At 42.9% G+C, this 22,008-nt stretch overlaps 1 protein-coding gene across 3 annotated transcripts in view; it reads left to right on the top strand.

The window, feature by feature from the left end:
* The window catches only part of LOC140715945 (transmembrane protein 143-like), a 61,405-nt gene extending 44,351 nt beyond the window's left edge, over positions 1-17,054 (top strand). Inside the window, exons 6-9 of one of the 3 annotated variants that reach the window (XM_073028537.1) lie at positions 3,877-3,918; positions 10,836-11,326; positions 15,667-15,844; positions 16,471-17,054. In XM_073028537.1, coding sequence (XP_072884638.1) covers positions 3,877-3,918; positions 10,836-11,326; positions 15,667-15,803 — 670 coding nt within the window. In that variant the 3' untranslated portion in view covers positions 15,804-15,844; positions 16,471-17,054. Of the gene's footprint in view, positions 1-3,876; positions 3,919-10,835; positions 11,327-15,666; positions 15,850-16,470 lie in introns of all 3 variants that reach the window. The other 2 variants (XM_073028536.1, XM_073028538.1) reach the window with 2 other exon arrangements.
* The last annotated feature ends 4,954 nt before the right edge of the window (positions 17,055-22,008 follow it).

The raw sequence follows: 22,008 nt of genomic DNA, 5'->3' as shown, positions 1-22,008 counted from the left end.
AGGTGCAAAGCAACAAGATTCATAATTCAATTTTATTTCATACTGTGCATCAAAACACAGTAAAACAGGGAGTCCAAAAGTAAGGGGTATCGAACAAAGGTCAGTGAGGAAGGATTTGAAAGGGACCTGAGGGGTAATTTTTCTTGTGTACCCTGTACTCAGTGCCCTGACTGATGAAATTTGCCTTTTTATCATCTACCTGCCGACCTCTAATGCTGCTTTCAGCGAACTACAGTGCTAGAAAGTTTCTGAACCTTTTAGAATTTTCTCTATTTATGCATAAGTGTACAAGATGATGAGAGGCATTGATCGTGTGGATAGTCACAGGCTTTTTCCCAGGGCTGAAATGGTTGCTACAAGAAGACACAGGCTTAAGGTGCTGGGGAGTAGGTACAGAGGAGATGTCAGGGGTAAGTTTTTTACTCAGAGTGGTGAATGCGTGGAATGGGCTGCCGGCAACGGTGGTGGAGGCGGAAACGATAGGGTCTTTTAAGAGGCTTTTAGATAGGTACATGGAGCTTAGTAAAATAGAGGGCTAAAGGTAAGCCTAGTAATTTCTAAGATAGCGACGTGTTTGGCGCAACTTTGTGGGCCAAAGGGCCTATATTGTGCTGTAGGTTTTCTATTTTTCTATGTTTCTAAATGTGACCTAAAATGTGATCAGATCTTCACATAAGTCCTAAAACTAAGAGAACCTAATTAAATAAATAACACAAAACATTATACTTGCTCATTTATTTGTTGAGAAAAATGATCTAATATTATGTGTATTTGTTGGAAAAAGTATGTGCACCTTTGCTTTCAGTAACTAGTGTGACCCCCCCTCCTTGCACTGCAATAACTTAAACTAAACATTTCCAGTAACTGTTGATCAGTCCTGCACATCAGCTTGGAGGAATTTTAGGCCATTCGTCCTTCCAAAATTGCTTCAATTCTGGGATGTTGGTGGACTCCCTTGCATGAACTATTTGCTTCTGGTCCTTCCGTAATACTTCTGGAGGATTAAGATCAGGACTTTAACAAGGACATTCCAAAACACTAATTTTCTACTTTTAAAACTATTCTGTTGTTGATTTACAATTGTCTTTCGGATCTTTGTCTTGTTGCATTATTCAACTTTACTTTACTTTATTGTCACCAAACAATTGATACTAGAGCATACAATCATCACAGCAATATTTGATTCTGCGCTTCGTGCTCCCTGGAGTACAAATCGAAGTAAATATAATAAAAATTTAAATTATAAAACATAATTAGAAAACAGAAAAGGGAAAGTAAGGTAGTGCAAGTCAGGTCTGGATATTTGGAAGGTACGGCCCAGATCCGGGTCAGGATCCATTCAGCAGTCTTATCACAGTTGGAAAGAAGCTGTTCCCAAATCTGGTCGTATGAATCTTCAAACTCCTGAACCTTCTCCCGGAGGGAAGAGGGACAAAAGTGTGTTGGCTGGGTGGGTCGTGTCTTTGATTATCCTGGCAACACAGTGTGCAGTGTAAAGTGAGTCCAAGGATGGAAGATTGGTTTGTGTGATGTGCTGGGCTATGTTCATGATCTTCTGCAGCTTCTTCCGGTCTTGGACAGGACAACTTCCATACCAGGTTGTGATGCACCCTAGAAGAATGCTTTCTACGGTGCATCTATAAAAATTAAGCTTCAGGTGACGGACTGCTACCCTGATATTCTCATGTAAAATGTCTTGATACAATTATAAATTCCTTGTTCCTTCAACGACTTCAAGCTACCCAGGCCTGAGGCAGCAAAGCATCCTCAAACCATTATGCTCCTTCCACCATGCTCCACAGTTGGGATGATGTTTTGATGTTGGTGTGCAGTGCCATTTTCCCTCCAAACATAGCACTGTGCATTTCTGCCTAAATATTCAACTCTCTTCTCATCTGTCCACAGTGCATTGTCCCAGAAGCATTGTAGAACACACAAGTGGTCTGTTGCAAACTTGAGATGTGCAGCAATGTTTTTTTTCAGGGGAGCAGTGGTTTCCTCTGTGGTATCCTCCCAAGACTTTATGGTTTTTCTTATCGTTGACACATAAACAGAGACTTTAGCAAGTTCTAGAGATTTTCTGCAGATCTTTTGCTGTTACCCTTGGGTTCTTTCTCACTTCTGTCAACATTGTACAATGTGTTCTAGGTGTGATGTTTGCAGGAAGCACTCTCCTAGGGAGAGTAGCAATAATACTGACTTTCCTCCATCTGTACACAATTTCTCTTACTATGGACTGATGCCAAGATTCAAGTCTTTAGAAATGCTTTTGTAGCCTTTTCTAGCTTCATGCATCTCTACAATTTTTCTAAGGTCCTCTGAAAGTTGTTTTCATCAAGGCATGGTGCACATAAAGAGATCTTTCTTGAGAAGAGCAGGTTCTGTCAGTAACTTGACTTGTGTGTCTCTTTTATAGGGTAGGGCACCTTTACAACCCACACTTCCAATCTCATCTTATTGATTGGGACACCTGACTCCAAATAACTTTTGTAGAAGGCATTACCTAAGGGCTCACATACATTTTCCAATAAATACATATAATACTGGATCATTTTCTCAATAAATAAATGAACAAATATAATGCTTTAGGATTTACGTGAGGATCTGATTGCATTTTAGGTCATATTTATGCAGAAATAGAGAACATTCTAAAGGGTTCAGAAACTTTCTACACCACTGTAGTTCACTGAAAGCAGTGTTAGAGGTGGGCAGGTTGGTGAAAAAATGGCAGCTTTCATCAGTCAGAGCACTGAGTACAGGAGACACGAGAGAAGTTACTGCTCAAGTCCTTTCCAAATCTTTTCTCTCCCACCCTAATTCTATATCCCTTATTTTCGGTCTCCCTATTTCACTGTATGTTTTGATGTACACGTGTGAAATAAAACTGAATCATTAATCTTGTTGCTTTGTGCCTTATCTCTGCCTCTCACCATTTTAAGAAACCCTTTACCAAGGTTTCCCAACTTTTTTATGCCATGGCCCCCTACCATTAACCAAGGGTTCCATGGACGCCAGGTTGGGAACCCCTGTACTATACAATCCCCCAACCCTCATTCTCTATGTTCTCGGCTATAAGGACCTAACCTAGCCAACTGTTCCCTATAACTTAGGCCTTCTAATCCAGGCAACATCCACTAAGATATTTTTTTCTACTCTCTTTCCAGCTTAACTACATCTTTCCGAATCAGGGTGGCCAAAACTGTACACAATGCTCCATGCATTTTCATCAACAACATGTACAATCGCAACATAATGTCCCTAGTCCTAAACTCAATCAACAGTCACAAAATGTTAGAGGTCAGGCAGTATTTCCCTCCATAGATTCTGCCTGACATGCTGAATTCCTTAAGCATTTGGTTTCTGTTGCTCAAGGTTTCTATCTGTAGAATGTTTGGTGACTCCTGCCCTCAGTGCCCTGACTGATGAAAGCTGTCTATTTCACCACCCTGTCCACCTCATATATTGCTTTCAGCAAATTATGCCCTTTGTCCATCAGTTCCATTACAGTCCCTAGTGCCCTACAATTCATAGTATGAGTTGCAAGAAAAAGGTTTATGAATCCTTTGCAATTACCTCTTTTTCTGCATTAATTACTCATAAAATGTGTAGCGGATCTTCAACTCAGTCACAATAATATACAAACACAATCTGCCTGAACAAATAACACAAACAATTCTACTTTTCATATCTTTATTGAACATATTGTGGAAAAAGTTTGTGAACCCTTGTATTTAAAAACTGGTAGAACCTCCTTTAGCAGCAGTAACTTCCACCAAACATTTCCTGTAACTGCTGATTCTGATTGTGACTTGACCATTCCACAACACAAATTTTCTTTTTAAACCATTCTGTCACTGATTTATTCTTGTGTTTCAGATCATTGTCTTGTTGCATCACCCAACTTCTATTAAGCTACAGGTGATGGACTGATACCCTGACATTCAACAGTTAAGTGTCTTGATACATTTTGAATTCATTGTTCCCTCAATGATTGCAAGCTGTCCAGACCCTGAGGCAGTAAAGCAGCCCTAGACCACAATGCTGCTTCCACCACACTTCACAGTTGGGATGAGGTTTTGGTGTTGGTTTACAGTGCCTTTTCTCCCACACAGAGCGGTGTGCATTTCTGCCAAAAAATTCAACTTTTGTCTCATCTGTCCCAGAAGCATTGTGGAGAATCCAGATGGTCTTTTGCAAACTTGAGATATGTAACATTGTTTTTTTTGGAGAGCAGTGGTTTTCTCCATAGTGTCCTTCCATGAACAACATTCTTGTTCACTGTTTTTCTTATAGTGACTACATGAAGAGAGACAACAAATTCTAGGGATTTCTGCAGGTCTTTTGCTGTAACCCTTGGGTTCTTTCTTGCCTCCTTCAGGAGCATGTTGTGCTCCTGGTGTGGTCTTTGCAGGACGCCCATTCCTAGGGAGAGCAGCAACAGTACTGAATTTCCTTCATTTGTAGACAATTTCTCTTACTGTGAACTGATGATTATTCAGCACTATAGGAGTGCTTTTGTAGCCTTTTCCAGCTTGATGCATCTCTACAATTTTTGTCCTAAAGTCCTCTGAAAGTTGCTTTAATTGAGGCATTGTGCCTGTAAGCAGATCTTTATGAGAAGAGCAGACTCTATCAGTAACCTGACTTTGCGTGTCTTTTTTTTATATAGGGCTGGGCACCTCACAACCGACACTTCCAGTCTCATCTCATTGACTGAAATACCTGACTCCTAATAGTATTTGTAGAAGTCATAACTCCATAGGTTCACTTACTTTTTTGAACCTAGAATGTGATTATTTAAATGGTGTACTCTGTATTGATGAGAAGTACAATTGTTTGTGTGTTAGAGTTTAGGCAGATTGGGTTTGTCTGTAATTGTGACATGGTTGAAGATCTGACCACAGTTTATGAGAAATCAATGCAGAAAACCAGGTAATTACAAAGGATTCACAAACTTTTTCTTGTAACTTATGTCTTGTGTCTCCTGCATTCAGCGCCCTGACTGATGAAAGTTGTCTTTTTCACCACCCGTCCACCTCATATGCTGCTTTCAGCAAATTATGCCCTCTCTCCAACCGTCCTGTTACACTCCCCAGTGCCCTACAATTCATAGTATGTCCTAGTTTCCAAAAGCCTTCATCTCAAACTCAAAAATGCAAAGTAATTTATTATCAAAGTATATTGTCACAATATACTACCCTGAGAGTCATTTTCCTGTGGGCTTTCAGAGTAGAAACACAATAAAATCAATGAAAAACCACACACAATGTGATAGACCAACAACCAATGTGAAAAAGACAACAAACTGTGCAAATGCAAAAAGGAAAAAAAGCAAACAAAATAATAAATATCAAGAACATTAGAGGAAGAGTCCTTGAAAGTGAGTCCATAGGTTGTGGGAACAGTTCAGTGATGGGGCAAGTGAAGTTATCCCCTCTGGTTCAAGAGCCTAATGGTTGAGGGTTGATAGCTGATTGCTTAACCATATTGAAATCCATTTGCCGCTCCTCAGACCATTTCCCTAACCGATCAAGATCCCATTGTAAGCTATAATAATGTTTCTTGCTATCAACACTGTCATCTGCAAACTTACTATATGTTGTGTATTGTCATCCAAATCATTAATGTACACTCAATGGCTACTTTATTATGTACAGAGTTATGTTCATGGTCTTCTGCTGCTGTAGCCCATCCATTTCAAGGTTCAATGTGTTATGCTTTCTGCACACCATGGTGTAATGCAAGGTCATTTGAGTTACTGTCACCGTCCTGTCAGCTTGAACCTGTCTGGTCGTTCTTCTCTGATCTCTCTCATTGACAAAGCATTTTTGCCCACAGAACTGCCGCTCACTGGATTTTATTTTTTGTTTTTCGCACTATTCTTTGTAAACTCTAGAGACTGTTGCACAATCAGTACAATCTGTGCAGATTGGTGATATTATCTCCTCCTCGCTGACTCAATACTGGCGCTTCTCTGGGTGTGTGCTTAGCCCACTACTCTATTCCTTCTATACCTATGACTGTATGGTTAGGTATAGCTCAAATACAATCTATGAATTTGCTGATGATACAACCTTTGAAGATAGGGTTTCAGATGGAGATGATAGGGCGTACAGGAGCCTGATGAATGGTGTCATAGCAACAACCTTGCATTCAGTGTCAGGAAATGAAAGAGCTGATTGTGGACCTCAAAAAGGGTAAGATAAGGAAACATGAACCAATCCTCATAGAGGGATCAGCAGTGGAGGGAGAGTAGTTTCAAGTTCCTGGGTGTCAGGATCTCTATCATCATGTTTTGCGTTGTACAGCTGCTGCTAAGTTAGCAGATTTCATATCACATGCTGGTGATAATACTTCGGATTCTGTTGTGTGTGAAAATCCCAGGAGATCAGCAGTTTTTGAGACACCCAAACCACTCTATCTAGCAGCAACAATATTCCCATGCTTCTAAAGTCACTTAGATCACATTTCTTCCCATCCTGATGTTTAGTCTGAACAGCTGAACCTCTTGATCATGCTTTTATGCACTGAATTGCTGCCACACAATTAGCTGATTAGATATTTGCATTAACAAGCAGGTGTACCTAATAAAGTGGCCACTGAGTGTATATTCTCATCTAAATCATTACTATAGAGATAACAAATAACAAAGGTCCAGCACTGATCCCTAGGAGGCACTGCTATTCATAGAAGTCCAGTCTGAGAAGCAACCATCAGAACCAGGCTTATTTGGCAGGAAATTTGTTGTTTTGTAGCAGCAGTACAGTGCAAGAAATAAAAATTACTGTAAGTTGTAATAACTAAATAGGGAAAAAGAAGTAGAGCGAGGTAGAGTTCATTGGTTAAAGGACTGTTCAGAAATTTGATGGCATTGGGGAAGATGCTATTCGTAGAACATTGAGTGGTTCTTCAGGCTCCTGCATCTCCTTCCCGATGGTAGTAATGAGAATAGGGCATGCCCCAGATAATGAGGCTCGTCAGTGATGGATGCCGTCTTCTTGAGGCAATGCCTCTTGAAGATGTCATCGATGGTGGGAAGTGTTGTGCCATAATGGAGCTGGTCACCTCTGCAGCCTCTTTCCGTCCAGTGCATTGTAGCCTTCATAAGGCATAGGTACAGAAGTAGGCCATTCAGTTCGTCGAATTTTCTTCGCCATTCCTTCATGGGTGATTTAATATTCCTCTCAACCCCATTCTCCTGCCTTCTCCTCATGACCTTTGATGCCCTTACTAATCAAGAACCTATTAAACCTACTTTAAATATACCTAATGTCTTGGTTTCCACAGCCAGCTATGGCCATGAATTCTATAGATACCACCTTCTGGCTAAAGAAATTTCTCCTCATCTTTGTTTTAAAGGAATTTCCCTGTATTCTGCATTCCAGGCCTTGGTATGACCAGTATCTGTTTCCTACCATCCTGCCAATTTTGTATCCAACTTGCTGACTCACCCTATATGCATGAAATCAGACTACATGTAAAACCTTATTTAAAAAAAGCCATACTTAAATCCACATATACTACATCTGCCACCCTCCCCTGGTTAACCTTCTTCATCGGTTCATCAAGGTATTCAATCAAATTTGTACGACATCTCCCAGGCATGAGTCTTGCTGGCTACCCCAAATCAACTCCAGCCTTTCCAAATGTAAGTACTGCATATCATCTCTCAGAATACTTTACAGCAACTCACCTGCCGTAGACAGTAGGCTGTCGGGCCTATAATTACCAGGTCTTTCTCTACTGCCCTTTTTAGTTAAAGGCACAATATTTTATATCCTCCAGTCCTCACTAGAGAATAGAAATGTTTCAATTATCTTAGCAAGGGTCTCTATAATTAGGCTATTTTCTAAATGGTGAGAGAATACAAAACCAGAGGTGGAAAGGGACTTGGGAATCCTAGTGCAGGATTCCTAGATGTTAGATTGAGTCAGTGGTGATGACGGCAAATGCAGTATTAGCATTCATTTCAGGAGGACTGGAATATAAGAGCAAGAATATAATGTTGAAGCTTTAAAAGGCAATGGTGCGGCCTCACTTGAAGTATTGTGAGCAGTTCTGGGCTCTTACCTAAGAAGGGATGTGCTGACATTGGAGAGGGTTCACAAAAATGGTTCCAGGATTGAAAGGCTTATCATATGAGGAGCGTTTGATGGCTCTGGGCCTGTACTCACTGAAACTCAGAATGAGGGGGATCTCATTGAAACCTATTGAATATTGAACGAGTGGATGTGGAGAGGATGTTTCCAATGGTAGGGGAACCTAAGACCAGTGGACACAGCCTCAGAATAGAGCAACATCCATTTCAAATGGAGATGAGAAAGAACTTCTTTAGCTAGAGAGCGGTGAATCTGTGTAATTGATTGCCACATGCGGCTGTGGGGGCCAAGACATTGGGTATATTTAAAGCACATTTTGATAGATATTTGAGTAGTCAGGACATGAAGGAATATGGGGAGAAGGCAGGAGATTGTGGCTGAAAGGGAAATGGATCAGTCATGATGAAATAGTGGAGCAGACTTGCAAAGGAGAGATAGTCACTGACAACTCTCCTCTCCTTTCAGATTCCTTCTTTTCCTGCCCTTTACCTTTTTCACCCACCTGGCTTCACTTATCACCTTCCTCTACCTCGCCTTTTTATTCTGGCATCTTACCCCTTTCCAGTCCTGAAGAAGGGTCTCAACCCAAAATGTCGACTGTTTATTCATTTTCATAAATACTGCTTGACCTGCTGAGTTCCTCCAGTATTTTTTGTTTCCTGCACTGAGAATGCTGCCCATTCTCCAGCGGCTCCACACATAGAATTCTGTCTTGGTTTTTTAAGGGGTCTTATTCTCTCATTATTTACTTATTTTCCTTTAACATACATAAAAGAAATTTTCTTGGTAGTCTGCTCAATTTTCTCTGACTAAGCCATATCTGTCCCATTGGCCCAACTCGTTCATGCCAACTGTGCTATCCAGCTGCCCATTTTTGCCGCGCAGCCCGCCAGCTCTCTCCTATTCATCTACTTATCTCAGTGACTTTTAAACGTTGCTAATGTGCCTGCAGGGTGGCGAGTGGAGATACATCTCTACCAAAGGAGGTGTAAGGCTCGCCTTCCCAATGCTAGCCTGCAAGTCACCTGCTTAGCACCCCACTCCAGTCAGGGTCATGTGAAGCCATGGAAGCAGGTGGTGGATGGTCGTATGAGCAGCCGGTGCATATCATACGATAGCCAGTGGTCCTGGCTATGCGACCACTGACACCAGACAGACAATCTCTGAAGAGTATCAGTAATGGCTGGGGTTCCCATCTTGTAAAGATGCTGCCCAGATGAGGGCAATGGCAAACAACTTCTGTAGAAAAGTTTGTCAAGAACAATCATGCTCTTGGAAAAGCCACCTGTGGCAATGAAGTCCACAGATTCACCATTCTCTGACTAAAGAAATTCCTCCTCATCTAGCAGCTCATTCCAGCTATGCACCATCATTTCCATGAGGAAGCTCCCCCTGACATCCCTTTTAAATCTCTCACCTCTGATCTTAAGACTGCACCCCCTTTCTTTTAGCAATCCCCTCCCTGGAAAAAGAATGTGTACCTTCACCCTGTCTGTGCCCCTCATGATTATATCCTACCTTCCAGGGAATTAAGTCCTCGTCTATGCAACCACTCTTTGTAACTCAGCCTCACACCACCCCCCACCCCCAAGTCTAGGCAACATCCTGGTGATTCTTTTTCCACCTGTTCTGTTTTAAAACCATCTTTCCTATATCAGGATGACAAAACTGTACACGACACTGTAAGTGCGCTCTCAACTATATCTTCTATGACTGCATCATAACTTTCTTACTCCTGTGTTCAATGCCACCCTTGACCTGTGATCCATTTTTCATGTGAGCAGGGAGGCCACCTTAGACCCAGTGTCCTTGTTTAATTGGGTAGCCACCTTCATCCTAGGATTGATGTTTAATGTGGGCAGTGAGACAACCCTTCAAAGGTTTCAAAGGTACATTTAATGTTAGAGAAATGTATACGATATACATCCTGAAATGCTTTTTCTTCGCAACCATCCAGGAAAACAGAGGAGAGCTCCCAAAGAATTTAATGACAGTTAAATGCTAGAACCCCAAAGTCTCCCCCAAAGCTCTCCCCTCCCACTAAGCAGCAGCAAAGCAACGATTCCCCCCCCACTCCTCTACCAGCAAATTGAGGATGTGTGTTTGATGTGGGCAAGGAAGACATCTACAGTCCAGGATCCAGGGTTGATGTGGGCACTGAGGCCACCCATTGTACGTGTCCACGTTTGATGTGACTGGGGAGGGCATTGCTTAGCGGCATGGTAGCATAGTGGTTAACACAATGCTTTACAGTTCTACCAACCTGGGTTCAAATCCCGCAGCTGTCAGCAAGGAGTTTGTCCGTTCTCCCTGTTACCACATGGTTTTCCTCTGGGTACTCCAATTTCCTCCCACAGTCCAAAGATGTACCGGATGGTAGGTTAATTGGTCACAGTAAATTGTTCCAAGATTAGGCTAGGATTAACTCAGAAGTTACTGGATGGCATGGCTCAAAGGGCCGAAAGGGCCTATTCCACGCTGTATGTCAATAAATAAATAGGTGGGATCGATGTTTGATGTGGGCAGGGAAGACATCACTCACCTGTGATCCATGTACAACGTGGACAGAGTCACCAGTCTTGTCCCAGGGTCTATGTTTCATGTGAGCAGTGTGGCCACCATTGACCGAAGATCTATGTCTGATGTGGGCAGGGAGACTAACCTTGACCTGGGATCCATGATTGATAAGGGCAGACCAGCCTAACTCCAGATCTCCTTCCTCCTCCTCCTTGCCAGAAGCTACTGCAAGCGTGTGATTGTGGCGGCCCGTGAGCGGGAGGGAAGGTTGGTCCTCCGGTCGTTCAAGGACATCCCACTGGAGAATCTGGAGCACCTGCTGCCCTCGGCACAGCCGCGTGTGGGCCTGCCAGGCCGGACCTCCCTCTACCTCAGCCTGGCAGCAGGCGGGGCTGTCCTCTTCGCCAACCTGACCGTGCTGGGCCTGTATGGACTGCGGCTCAATTTTGCCCTGTTGCTGGTCCTCTTTGGAGCGCTGATGGCTGGCAGACTGCGACGCCTGTCTCGGGTGCAGCGGGAGAGGGCGGCACTAGCCCACGCCCTCGTGCTGGCCAGCCGCTGCACCTCCGGCAACGGAGAGCTCCTGGCAGCTCTGGCCCGACGGGCCCAGCAGGAGCAGGTCAAGGAACTGATGCTCGCCCATGCCTTCCAGCTCCTCCTTCTACACCAACACCGTGAGCAGGGAGGCCCCAGCAGCGTCACATACACCGGTGAGTCCCATCCACTTTTAGGTTACCTACTGGCACAGGGCTGCATTTGTCACCGCGGGTGTTTTTGGTGTAGAGAGTTCGGGCATCTTCATGCCAGGATCCATGTTTAATGTGGGCACAGAGGTTTTCAAGAGGACCACTACCTTGTAGGGTTTGGAGGCTTGTGTACCTCAATGATCTGGAGAACTATGTTGGCTGAAGTCATGGTCTTGTGCTTTGGCTCTTGGTAAAATCACCCATGCCAAACTGTTTGGCATGGGTGATTTTACCAAGAGCCAAAGCACAAGACCCTGACCAGACTAAGAGTTGTTCACCAGTCCTCCAGGTTTGGGGGTTCAGCTCAAGGCTAACAACTTTGGTCAAAAAATAATTGTTATGGAAACAGCAATGGAGGTTGTGGTCCTCTTGGAGGCCTCTTTTGTGCGACTGAGGACCCTGAACCACACCTGGGGCACAGTAAAAAAGATGGCCAAGGACAGACAGAGATATTCATGGCTGCCCTAAGCACTAGCAGCTTAATGGGCAGTAAGCAAGTACAGAGGCTTTTGCTCACCTTGCAGCTGTTTCATGTGACAAGGAGGGCAAGTGCAACGAGATCCTTATGGTTTAATGTGGACAGGGTGGGCATTTTTGATCTTGAGTCCATTTTTGGCAAGGGTACGGAGGCCATGTTCAGCCTGGGAAGATATAGACAGGAAGGCCATTTCTCACTCAGGATACATGTTTCTTTTCAAATCTTTTTATGATTATTGTTCAAAAATAAAACAGGTACATTGATGTAACAACACTTACAATGCCTCAAAAAAAAAGAAATTATCTTAAAGATTGAAAATTTTTGTGAATTAAAAAAAAACCATACTAAGCAAGAAAAAACCCATTGGGGGTACAATCCCGGAACCATGCGTCATACAGAAAGCTTCTAAAAATAAACATCAAACCGCCAACAAGAAAGAAAGATATTTCAGAAAAAAAATGTACACTTAGATCATGGAGGAAATCTATCAGTTAACTGAAATGATAATAATCAGCAAGTGAGCCCCATCTCTTCTCAAAATCAAATAAAGGTTCAAAGGTTCAACTTCTAATTTTCTCCAAGCTAAGACACAGCATCACTTGAGAGACCCATTGTGATAAAGTAGGAGCTGATATATCCTTCCATTTCAACAAGATGGCCCTCCTAGCTATCAATGTAACAAACACAATAACATGTTGGTCAGACACAGAAATACCATGGATATTTTGAGGAATTATTCCAAAAAGCACAGTCAATTTATTAGGTTGTAAGTTGATCCTGAGTGCTTTAGAAATTGTCGAATTCTAAAACTCTTTTAATATAGAATATGACCAGAACATATGTGTCAGTGTAGCTATCTCAGTTTTACATCTATCACAATACTTGTCAACATTGGGAAATATTTTAGAAAGTCTCTCCTTCATCAAATGATAACGATATACAATTTTAAATTGAATCAGTGTATGACTAGCACAAATCGAAGAAGAGTTAACCAGCTTCAGAATCCGTGTCCAATCCTCCCATATAAAAGTCAATGGGGCACAGTAGAAAAGATGGCCAAGGACAGACAGAGATATTCATGGCTGCCCTAATTATGCACCAGCAGCTTAATGGGCAGTAAGCAAGTACAGAGGCTTTTGCTCACCTTGGAGCTGTTTCATGTGGCAAGGAGGGCAGGTGCAATGAGATCCTTATGGTTTAACGTGGACAGGGTGGGCATTTTTGATCTTGAGGCCATTTTTGGCAAGGGTACGGAGGCCATGTTCAGCCTGGGAAGATGTAGACAGGAAGGCCATTTCTCACACAGGATACATGTTTGATGTGGGCCGAGAGGCCACCCTTGGACTGGGATCCATGTTTGATGTGGAGCAGGAAGGCCACTCTTGGACTGGGATCCATGTTTGATGTGGAGCAGGGAAGGCATCCTTGACTTGAGATCCATGTTTAATGTGAGAAGGGACACTTTTGCTTGCCTGGGAGTCATGTTTCACATGGGCAGGAGGGCGTCCTTGCCCTGGGAACCATGTTTAATGTGAGCGGGGAGGCCATTTCTCACCTGGGATCCATGTTTGATGTGGTCAGGGAAAGCATGTGCAGCCTGAGATCCATATGGTTTAGTGTGGGCATCTTTGATCTCAACCCTGATTATCATCACACATACCGAGGTACAACAATAAACTTTGTTTTGCATGCAATTTGTACAGATCACTTCATCACATGAGTACGTCAAGGGAAAAGCAATAACAGAGTGCAGAAAAAAAGTGTTTACAGTTACAGACAGCAAGAGGCATAGATAAGGTAGAATGTCTTTCTCTCTAGGATGTGAACTTATCAAGTGCCAAAGGGCAGAGCTTTTAGGGCAAGGGTGGTGCAAGTTTAGAGCTTCTGATTCATACAGCACGGAAACAGACCCTTCAGCCAATCTAGTGAATACTGGCCTGGTTTTCTACCTTGTCCCCTCCATACCCTTCTCATCCATGTACCTATCCAAACTTGTTTTAAATGTTACCATTGAACCCACATCCACCACTTTGCTGCTTGCTCATTCTACACAGCACACCCTCTGAGTGAAGAAGCCCTCTCTCAGGGGCCCCTTAAATATTTCACCTTTCACCCTAAATCTGTGACTTCTAGTTCACATCTCACCCACCTTGAGGGAGGAGAGCCTGTGTGAAAAATCCTTAATTATACCTGTTATGTTTTGTAACTGCAGAAACGAATTAAAAGAAAAACACAGGAGCCCGGGATAACGTGTCCACTTAGTTTCTTTCTCAGTGAAGTGCGCAAGTATGACGGTGGCATAATAACAAATGCCCTTCACGTACTTCTTACATTTCACCCATAATGAATTCTGTGAACAAACAAAGAAAGCTTAATCAAACAAAATATTTTCAATATTCTGTAATATTAAATTCTCTACAATACCCCTCATAATTTTGTATCCCTCCATGCTAACCATGATTCCCATGTGAGCTCAGCCCCATTTCCCCACATTCGGTGGTGGTGTGGAAGGTGTAGGAGGTTGCCGTAGATTGCAACGGGACAATGGTAGGATGGAGAGCTGGGATGAGAAGAGGTAGATGAAGTTTAATCTGAAAAAGTGTGAAGCAATGCAGTTTTGAAAGTCAAAAGGATGACAAAGTACAGGATTAATGGCAGGATTCTTGGCAGTGTCAAGGAAAGGAAGGATCATGGGCTGCATGTCCATCGATCCCTCAAAGATATTGTGCAAGTTGATAGGGTTGGTGAAAAAGCCTATGTGTGTTAGTCTTCGTTAGTCGGGAGATTGAGTTCATGAGCTGCAAGGTAATGTTGCACCTATATAAAACCCTGGTTGGACCACACTTTGGAGTATTGTGTTCAGTTCTAGTCACCTCATTAAAGGAAGGATGTAGAAGTTTTAGAGAGGTTGCAGAGGAGATTTACCAGGTTGCTGCCTGGATTAGAGAGCATGTCTTTTGAGGAAAGCTGGAGCAAGATAGGACTTTTCTCTCTGGAGTGAAGGAGAATGAGTGGACAGCCAGAAACTTTTCGCAGGGCAGTAATGGCCAATATGAGAGGGTGTATTTTTAAGATGAGCAGAGGAAAGTATAGGGGGGATGTCAGAGGTAGGTTTTCTTTTACGCAGAGAGTGGTGGGTGCGTGGAATGTACTGCCGGGGATGGTGGGAGAGGCAGATATATCAGAGAGTTTTAGTCAGACACATGGATGAAAGAAAAATGGAGTGTTATTTAGCAGGGAATTGTTAGATTGATCATAGAGTCAGTTAAAATATACAATAGCTGTGCTGTATTATTCAATGTTCAGTGTTTTATGAAGGATAGGATATGGAAGCTTTAGAGATTTACTAGTAAGCTGCCTGGATTAGGGAGCATGTCTAATGAGGATAGGTTGAGCAAGGGAGGACTTTTCTCTTTGCAGCGAGCCATAATGAGAGGTGACTTGATAGAGGTGTACGAGATGATAAGAGGCATACAATGGATAGCCTGTGCTTTGTTCCCAGGACAGCAATGGCGTACTTTGTAAGATAATGAGTGGAAAGTATATGAAGGAATGTCAGAGATAAGTACTTAACACAGAGAGCGGTGGGTGCGTGGACTGCACTGCCAGGAGTTGTAGAGGCAGCTGCATTTAAGGAACTCTTAGATATGCATATGTGTAAGAGGAAGGTTTAGATACAGTAGATCTTAGAGTAGGTTAAAAGGTCGGCACCACATTTTGGGTGGAAGATGTATACCTGTCTGTGTCTTTTAACCTTGACTAACGGGTTACCCTCCCCCATTTGTTTCTCCCCTCCTACCCCCAACCCCCACCTTCTCACACACAGATGCGGACCTAGCAGCACTGCTGTCGCTGAGGGTGTCTGAGTGGCTGCGCCGGCAATCGGGGCTGGCCATCTCCTTCCGGGGAGCCCGCGCACTGGCCCACCTGCACGAGCTCGGCAGGCAACTGAGGCAGAGCTGAGGATCAGGAGGACGAGGGCAGCGAGCTGGTGATGGGCAGCCGTGAGGTGTGGCGGGTACAGCGACGGAGTGGGGTGGTGGGTGGGAGGAGAAAGTTGCTCATGTTACTCAGGCAGACCAGTGGCTGACCTGCGGGAAAGGTCCAAAGGTTCAGCCCTGCTCTGTGTCCCACATATACACACAGGCATGCACACACACATACAAACACACACAGGGATACATATATACACTCAGATCAGGGGCAGGGTCAAGGCCATGATCGCCCATGGTGCACGATACGACACATAATGAATGATGAAGATGACTAGTGAGAGTAGGGCGATGATATTGTCCGTGTGGATATTTGTGAGGCATTTCACAAGATTCCTTGTAGTAAACAGACCCAGAAGGTGAAGATGCAAGGGATCCATGTAGTTTGGATTCAGAACTGGATTGCCCTTAGAAGGCAGTGGGCAGTAGAGGGAAGGCTGTTATTCTAGCTGGAGATACATCAGCACTGGTCTTCTATAGAGATTATTGCTAGAATCTTTGATTTATTCATTTATTTTTTGAGATACAATATGGAATAGGCCCTTCCATCCCTTCGAGCTGCACCGCCCAGCAAATCCCCCATTTAACCCTAACCTAATCACTGAAAAATTTACAATGACCAATTAACCTACCAACAGGTACATCTTGGGACTGCAGGAGGAAACTGAAGCACCCGGAGGAGACCCACGCATTCATGAGGAGAACATACACTTCAGTGTCAGGAATTGAATCCAGGTTGCTGGTACTGTGGAGCGCTGTGCTTACCACTATGCTGCCTGCCACCCTTGATCTTGTAGTACATATAATAAGATAAATATGTATGTAAATGTCTTAAATCAAAGTAGGATGGTGAGTTTTGCAGATTCCACAAAGATTGATGGGTTTGCTGACAAAGTAGAGAGCTGTCAAAGAATAGATCGGTTACAGATGCGTGCAGAGAAATGGTGGATGGAGTTTAATGCCAGCAAGTCGTCATCTAGGACACCCATCACCCAAGACATGCCCTCTTCTCAATACTACCATCAGATTTCTGAACGGACAGTGAACAAACCCATGAACACAACCTCACTATTATTTGTTCTCTTTTACTCTGTTTATTAAATTAACTTTATATTTTTATTGTAATTTATGGTGTTTGTTATGTATTGCACTGCACTGCTACAGCAGGGAACAACTAATTTCATAACATATGTCAGCATTAATAAACCTGATACTAATTCTGGAGCAAGCGTTGTTACTCTTCGGGGCATCTGATGTAAAGGGAAAGTACACTGTTAAAGGTAGGTCCTTTCGGAGCAATGAAGTGCAGAGGGATCTTGAGGTCCAAGGCCACAGCTCCCTGAGAGTGGCTGAACAAGTAGGCAGAACGGTAAAGAAGGCATCTGGCAAGATTGCCTTCATCATTTGGGGCACTGAGTTTACAGGTGAGGATGTCATTTTGCAGATGTGTAAAACTATTACTCAGCCACACTCAGAGAACACACTGCCATTCTGGTACCACAATTACAGGAGTATGCAGAGGCTTTGGAAAAGGTGTCAGAAAAAGCTGCCCACATAAGAAGCTACCAGTGGTGAGGTTAGGTTGGAAAAAGTTACGTTGTTTTCTGTGAAGCAATGGGGAGATTCAATAAAAGTTTATCAGATTAGGAGACGTTAAGGGAGAGCAGAGAGTCGGTATCTTTATGTCAGAGGAGAAACTAAAGTATATGCACTTGAGAATGCAGATAAACATTTTAGATCAAAGTGCAGATTGTTTGCAGATGCCACACAGATTGGTAGGGTTGTGGATAGAGTAGATAGCTATCAAAGAATACATCAGAATATAGATCAGTTTCAAGTTAGTGGTTTTTTTGAAGAGCCAAGAAAGTGTGTGACTATTAAATGAGTGTCTATTTAGACTTTAGCATGGCCTTCAATAAGTTCCTACACACAGTAAGGTGGATGTGGATTCAAAATTAGCTTGGAGATAGGAAGCAGAGAGTGGTGGTTGAAGGTTGTTTTTCAGAATGAAGGCCAGCAAAGTAGTCATGTGTCCGGTACTCAGTGCTGGGATCCTTTGTATTTGTACGCCAATGATTTGGATGCCAATGCACAAGGTGTTCAACGTTGTCTAATGCCATTTCCAGTACACAAATGTAAAGGAGAATAAAATAATTGTTTCTTCAGATCCAATGTAGCACAAAAAAGAGTAATAAAATTTAAAAAATATGATAAATATAAACACATAAGAGATTATACACATAGACTAATTATCAGTCCATAATGTAACACTAGGCACTGGAGAGTGTACATAAGATGACTTTGGCAGGAAATGATAAAGTACTGGTGGTTGGTTGGAGTTGAGGAGAGCTGGGTTAGCGGGTGGAAGTGTTGCTCAGCCTTGCTGTTTGAGGGAAGTAGCTGTTTCTCAGTCTGGTGGTCCTAGCGCATGTATATATATATAATACACACACAAACACATGCTTGATAGCGAAAATGCTAGACCAGTAAATTTACAGCGACATAAAATTCGGAGGTGGTGCTGATAGCAAAGAAGGTTATTTTAAATTATTGGGGAACCTTAATCAGTTGGGGAAGTGGGCTGTGGAGCGTTCAGTGGTTTCAATACAAATAAGTGTGAGGTGACACATTTTGGAAAGTCCGACCAGCATAAGACTTAGGGCACTTAGGCAGTGTAACAGAACAGAGGGACATAGGATTACAGTTTACAGTGCATAGCTTACGTTGAAACTGGCGTCACAGGTAGCAAGGAGGTGAAAAAGGCATTTAGCACACTGACCTTCATTGAGCTGTGCAGTGAGTAAAGAAGTTTGGATTTTATGTTGCAGTTTTATAAGTTATTAGTGAGGCCACACTACAGTGTGCAGTTGTGGTCACCCTGTAATAGAAAAGATGTGGTTAACTCAAAAAGTACAGAGTACTCAAGTTAGCTGCATCATGGCCACTAGCCTCCATAGCATTCAGGACATCTTCAAGGAACGATGCCTCAAAAAGGCAGCATCCCTCATTAAGAGACGCACACCACCATTTTCTCATTGCTACCATCAAGGAGGAGTGACAGGAACCTGAAGGCACACATTCAGTGATTCAGGAGCATCTCCTTCCCCTCTGTCGTCAAATTCCTGAATGGACATTGAACCCTTGAACACTACCACATGACTTCTTGTGTTCTATTTATTTCTGTACATTTTAATGACACTTTAATTATATATATATATATATATATAAAATATACATACACACACAGTTTCTATAATTAAGAATCGCATTGTACTGCTGCCACGTAGAACAAATTTCACAGCATATGCCGGTGATACTAAACTGGATTCTAATTCTGATTCTGAGAATACACACAGTGTTGATGTCATTGTGATGTGTCATCATCATCTATCAGTTCTACCATTGAGGTCTTGGTTGGATCGCTGGAACCTCACCATTGACCTTACCACCATGGCGAACCCTGCCAGGAGTTAAGCTCCAGATGAGATCGCTCTCGGAATCTCAAGAAATCACAAGCCTCTCCACCACAACAAGGAGTGCCAATCCTTAGAGAAGGCTAATCCTATTTACCTGCATCTGGCCCATATCCCTCTAAAGCGTTCCTCACTGTGTACCTGTCATATTTAAACTATGGGTAGCAGAATGGAGATATACCTCTAACAAAGGAGGTGTAAGGCATTCCTTTCCTCTGCTAGGCTGCAAGTCACCCTTGGGCAAGTTGTTGCACGTGTTTACCCCCCCCCCCACTCCCAATCAAGGAGGTGGGTAAAGTCATGGGAGCAGGTGATAGTCATATGAGCAGGTATCACGTCTTGATGTGAACGCTGACACTAGGCAGACAAGCTCTGACAATGCCTGGGATCACCCATCTTGTAAAGACACTGCCCACTAGAAGATAATGGCAATCCACTTCAGTAGAAAAATTTGCAAAGACCAATCATGATCAATTGACCGTAATCACCCATGTGTTACGACACGGCACATGATGATGACAATGATGAACTGTACCCAACTCCACCACTTCTGGCTGCTCATTCCACACACCCACCACCCTCTGTGTGAAGAATATTCCCCTTTAAATCTCTCCCCCTCACCTTAAATCTATGCCTTCTAGTTTCAAACTCCCTTAATTTATTGGTTTATTATTGTCTCACGTACCAAGATACAGTGAAAGATACAGTCTTGTTTACTGCTCATACAGATCAGATCATTACACCGTGCATGGAGCTGGAATATGATAAAGCAATAACAATGCAGAATAAAGTATAACAGCTGCAGAGAAAGTGCAGGTAAACAATAAAGTGCAATATTATAAAATTATGAGGGTATATATAGTGTAAATGCAAGCAGACTTTTTTCCAGAGGTTGGGTGAGAATACAACTGGAGGTTATAGGTCAAGGGTGAAAGGTTAAAAGTTTTAAGGGAAACATGAGGAGAAACCTCCTCACTCAGAGAATCATGAGAGTGTGGAATGAGCTCCCAGCACAAGTGGTGCATGCAAGCTGGATTTCAACATTTAAGGAAAGTTGGATAGGTGCATGGGTGGCTGGGACAAGGAGAGCAATGGTCCAGATGCAGATTGATGGGAATGGGCAATTTAAATGGTTCAGCACGCACTAGATGGGCCAAAGGACCTGTTTCTGCACTGTACTTTTCAATGACTCTTAAGATCATAACAATATAGATTGTAAGGTCCAGAGTTTGTCTTATCATTACCAGGGAACCATTGAAGAGTCTGATATCAGAATATCCAGCTTGTGTGGGCTCTTTGATTATGCTGTCTATTTTATGAGGCAGCAGGAAGTCTAGACAGAATCAATGGAGAGGAGGCTGGTTTCCGTGATGTGCTTAGATGTGTCCACAACTCTGCAGTTTTTTATGGTCACTTGCAGAGCAGTTTGCCATGCCAAGCTGTGATGCGTCCAGACTGGACGCTTTCTATGGTGCATTGATAAAACTGATGACGGTCAATGGGAACAAGCTGAATTTCCTTATCCTGCTGAGGAGACTGACAGAAGTTTGTTCAAGTTCAGTTTCAGTTTTGTTGTCATGAGGTATCAGTGCCATGAATATTAGTGTTTTGCAAGTTTACTGTACATACAGTAATCCCAATATACAGTCATGAGCGTACATGGAGACTCAGCCTTCTGCAAAAGCAGCGCACTACATTATAGACAAGACAGACATCGACTGCATTAATTTAATGTAAATTATAGAAAGTAAAACATTACAGCATAGGAACAGGCCCTTCAGCCCACAATGTTGTGCTGAACTAATTAAACTAGTAATTAAATGCCTGAAGGATCTAATCCCTTCTGCTGACACTCTATCCATATCCTTGCATTCTCTGTACAACCCATCTAAGATCCTCTTAAGTGTCTCTAGTTCAGGGATTCCCAGCCCATGATCTATGGACCCCTTGCTTAATGGTATTGGTCCATGGCATAAAAATGGTTGGGGACCCGTGCTCTAGTGTACTTGCCTCTACCACCAGCCCTGGCAGCACATTCCAGGCATCCACCTTGGTAACTTGCTCCACACACCTCCTGTGAGCTGTTCTCCTTTCACCTTAAATACATGTCCTCTGGCATTAAACATTTTGACCCTAGGAAAAAGATACTGTTTATGTCTCTCATAATTTTATAAACCTCTATTGGGTCTCCCCTTATCCTCCGCTGCTCCAGAGAAAATAACCCAAGTTTTCCCCACCCCTTTATATAGCTCATGCCCTCTGATTCAAGCAGCATCCTGGTGAACCTCTTCTGCACCCTCTCCAAAGACTCCACATCCTGTAATGCGGCAACAGGAACTGAATGTGATCCTGCAGATGCGGCTTCACCAGAGATTTTTAAAAGATGCACAATAACTCCTGAAACATGAACTCAGTGCCTTGTCCAAAAAAATGTAACCTTGCCATACACCACCTTTACCACCTTGTCAACCTGTATAGCCACCTTCAGGGATCTAGGAACTTAGACCCAGGACCCCTCTGTACATCAACTCTGTTAAGGATCTTGCCATATATTTATGACACAAAACAAAATAAAACAAAGTTCAAAGTAAATTTATTATCAAAGTACATATACGTCATATATACAACCCAGAGACTCATTTTCTTGTGGACATACTCAATGATTCTATAGAATAACCAATACAGAATCAGTGAAAGACTGCT

The sequence above is a fragment of the Hemitrygon akajei genome, chromosome 24 (genome assembly GCF_048418815.1).
Source record: "Hemitrygon akajei chromosome 24, sHemAka1.3, whole genome shotgun sequence".
Taxonomy (NCBI): Eukaryota; Metazoa; Chordata; class Chondrichthyes; order Myliobatiformes; family Dasyatidae; genus Hemitrygon; species Hemitrygon akajei.
The sequence above is the reverse complement of the archived record's forward strand: the minus strand, read 5'-3'. Positions and strand labels throughout refer to the sequence as shown.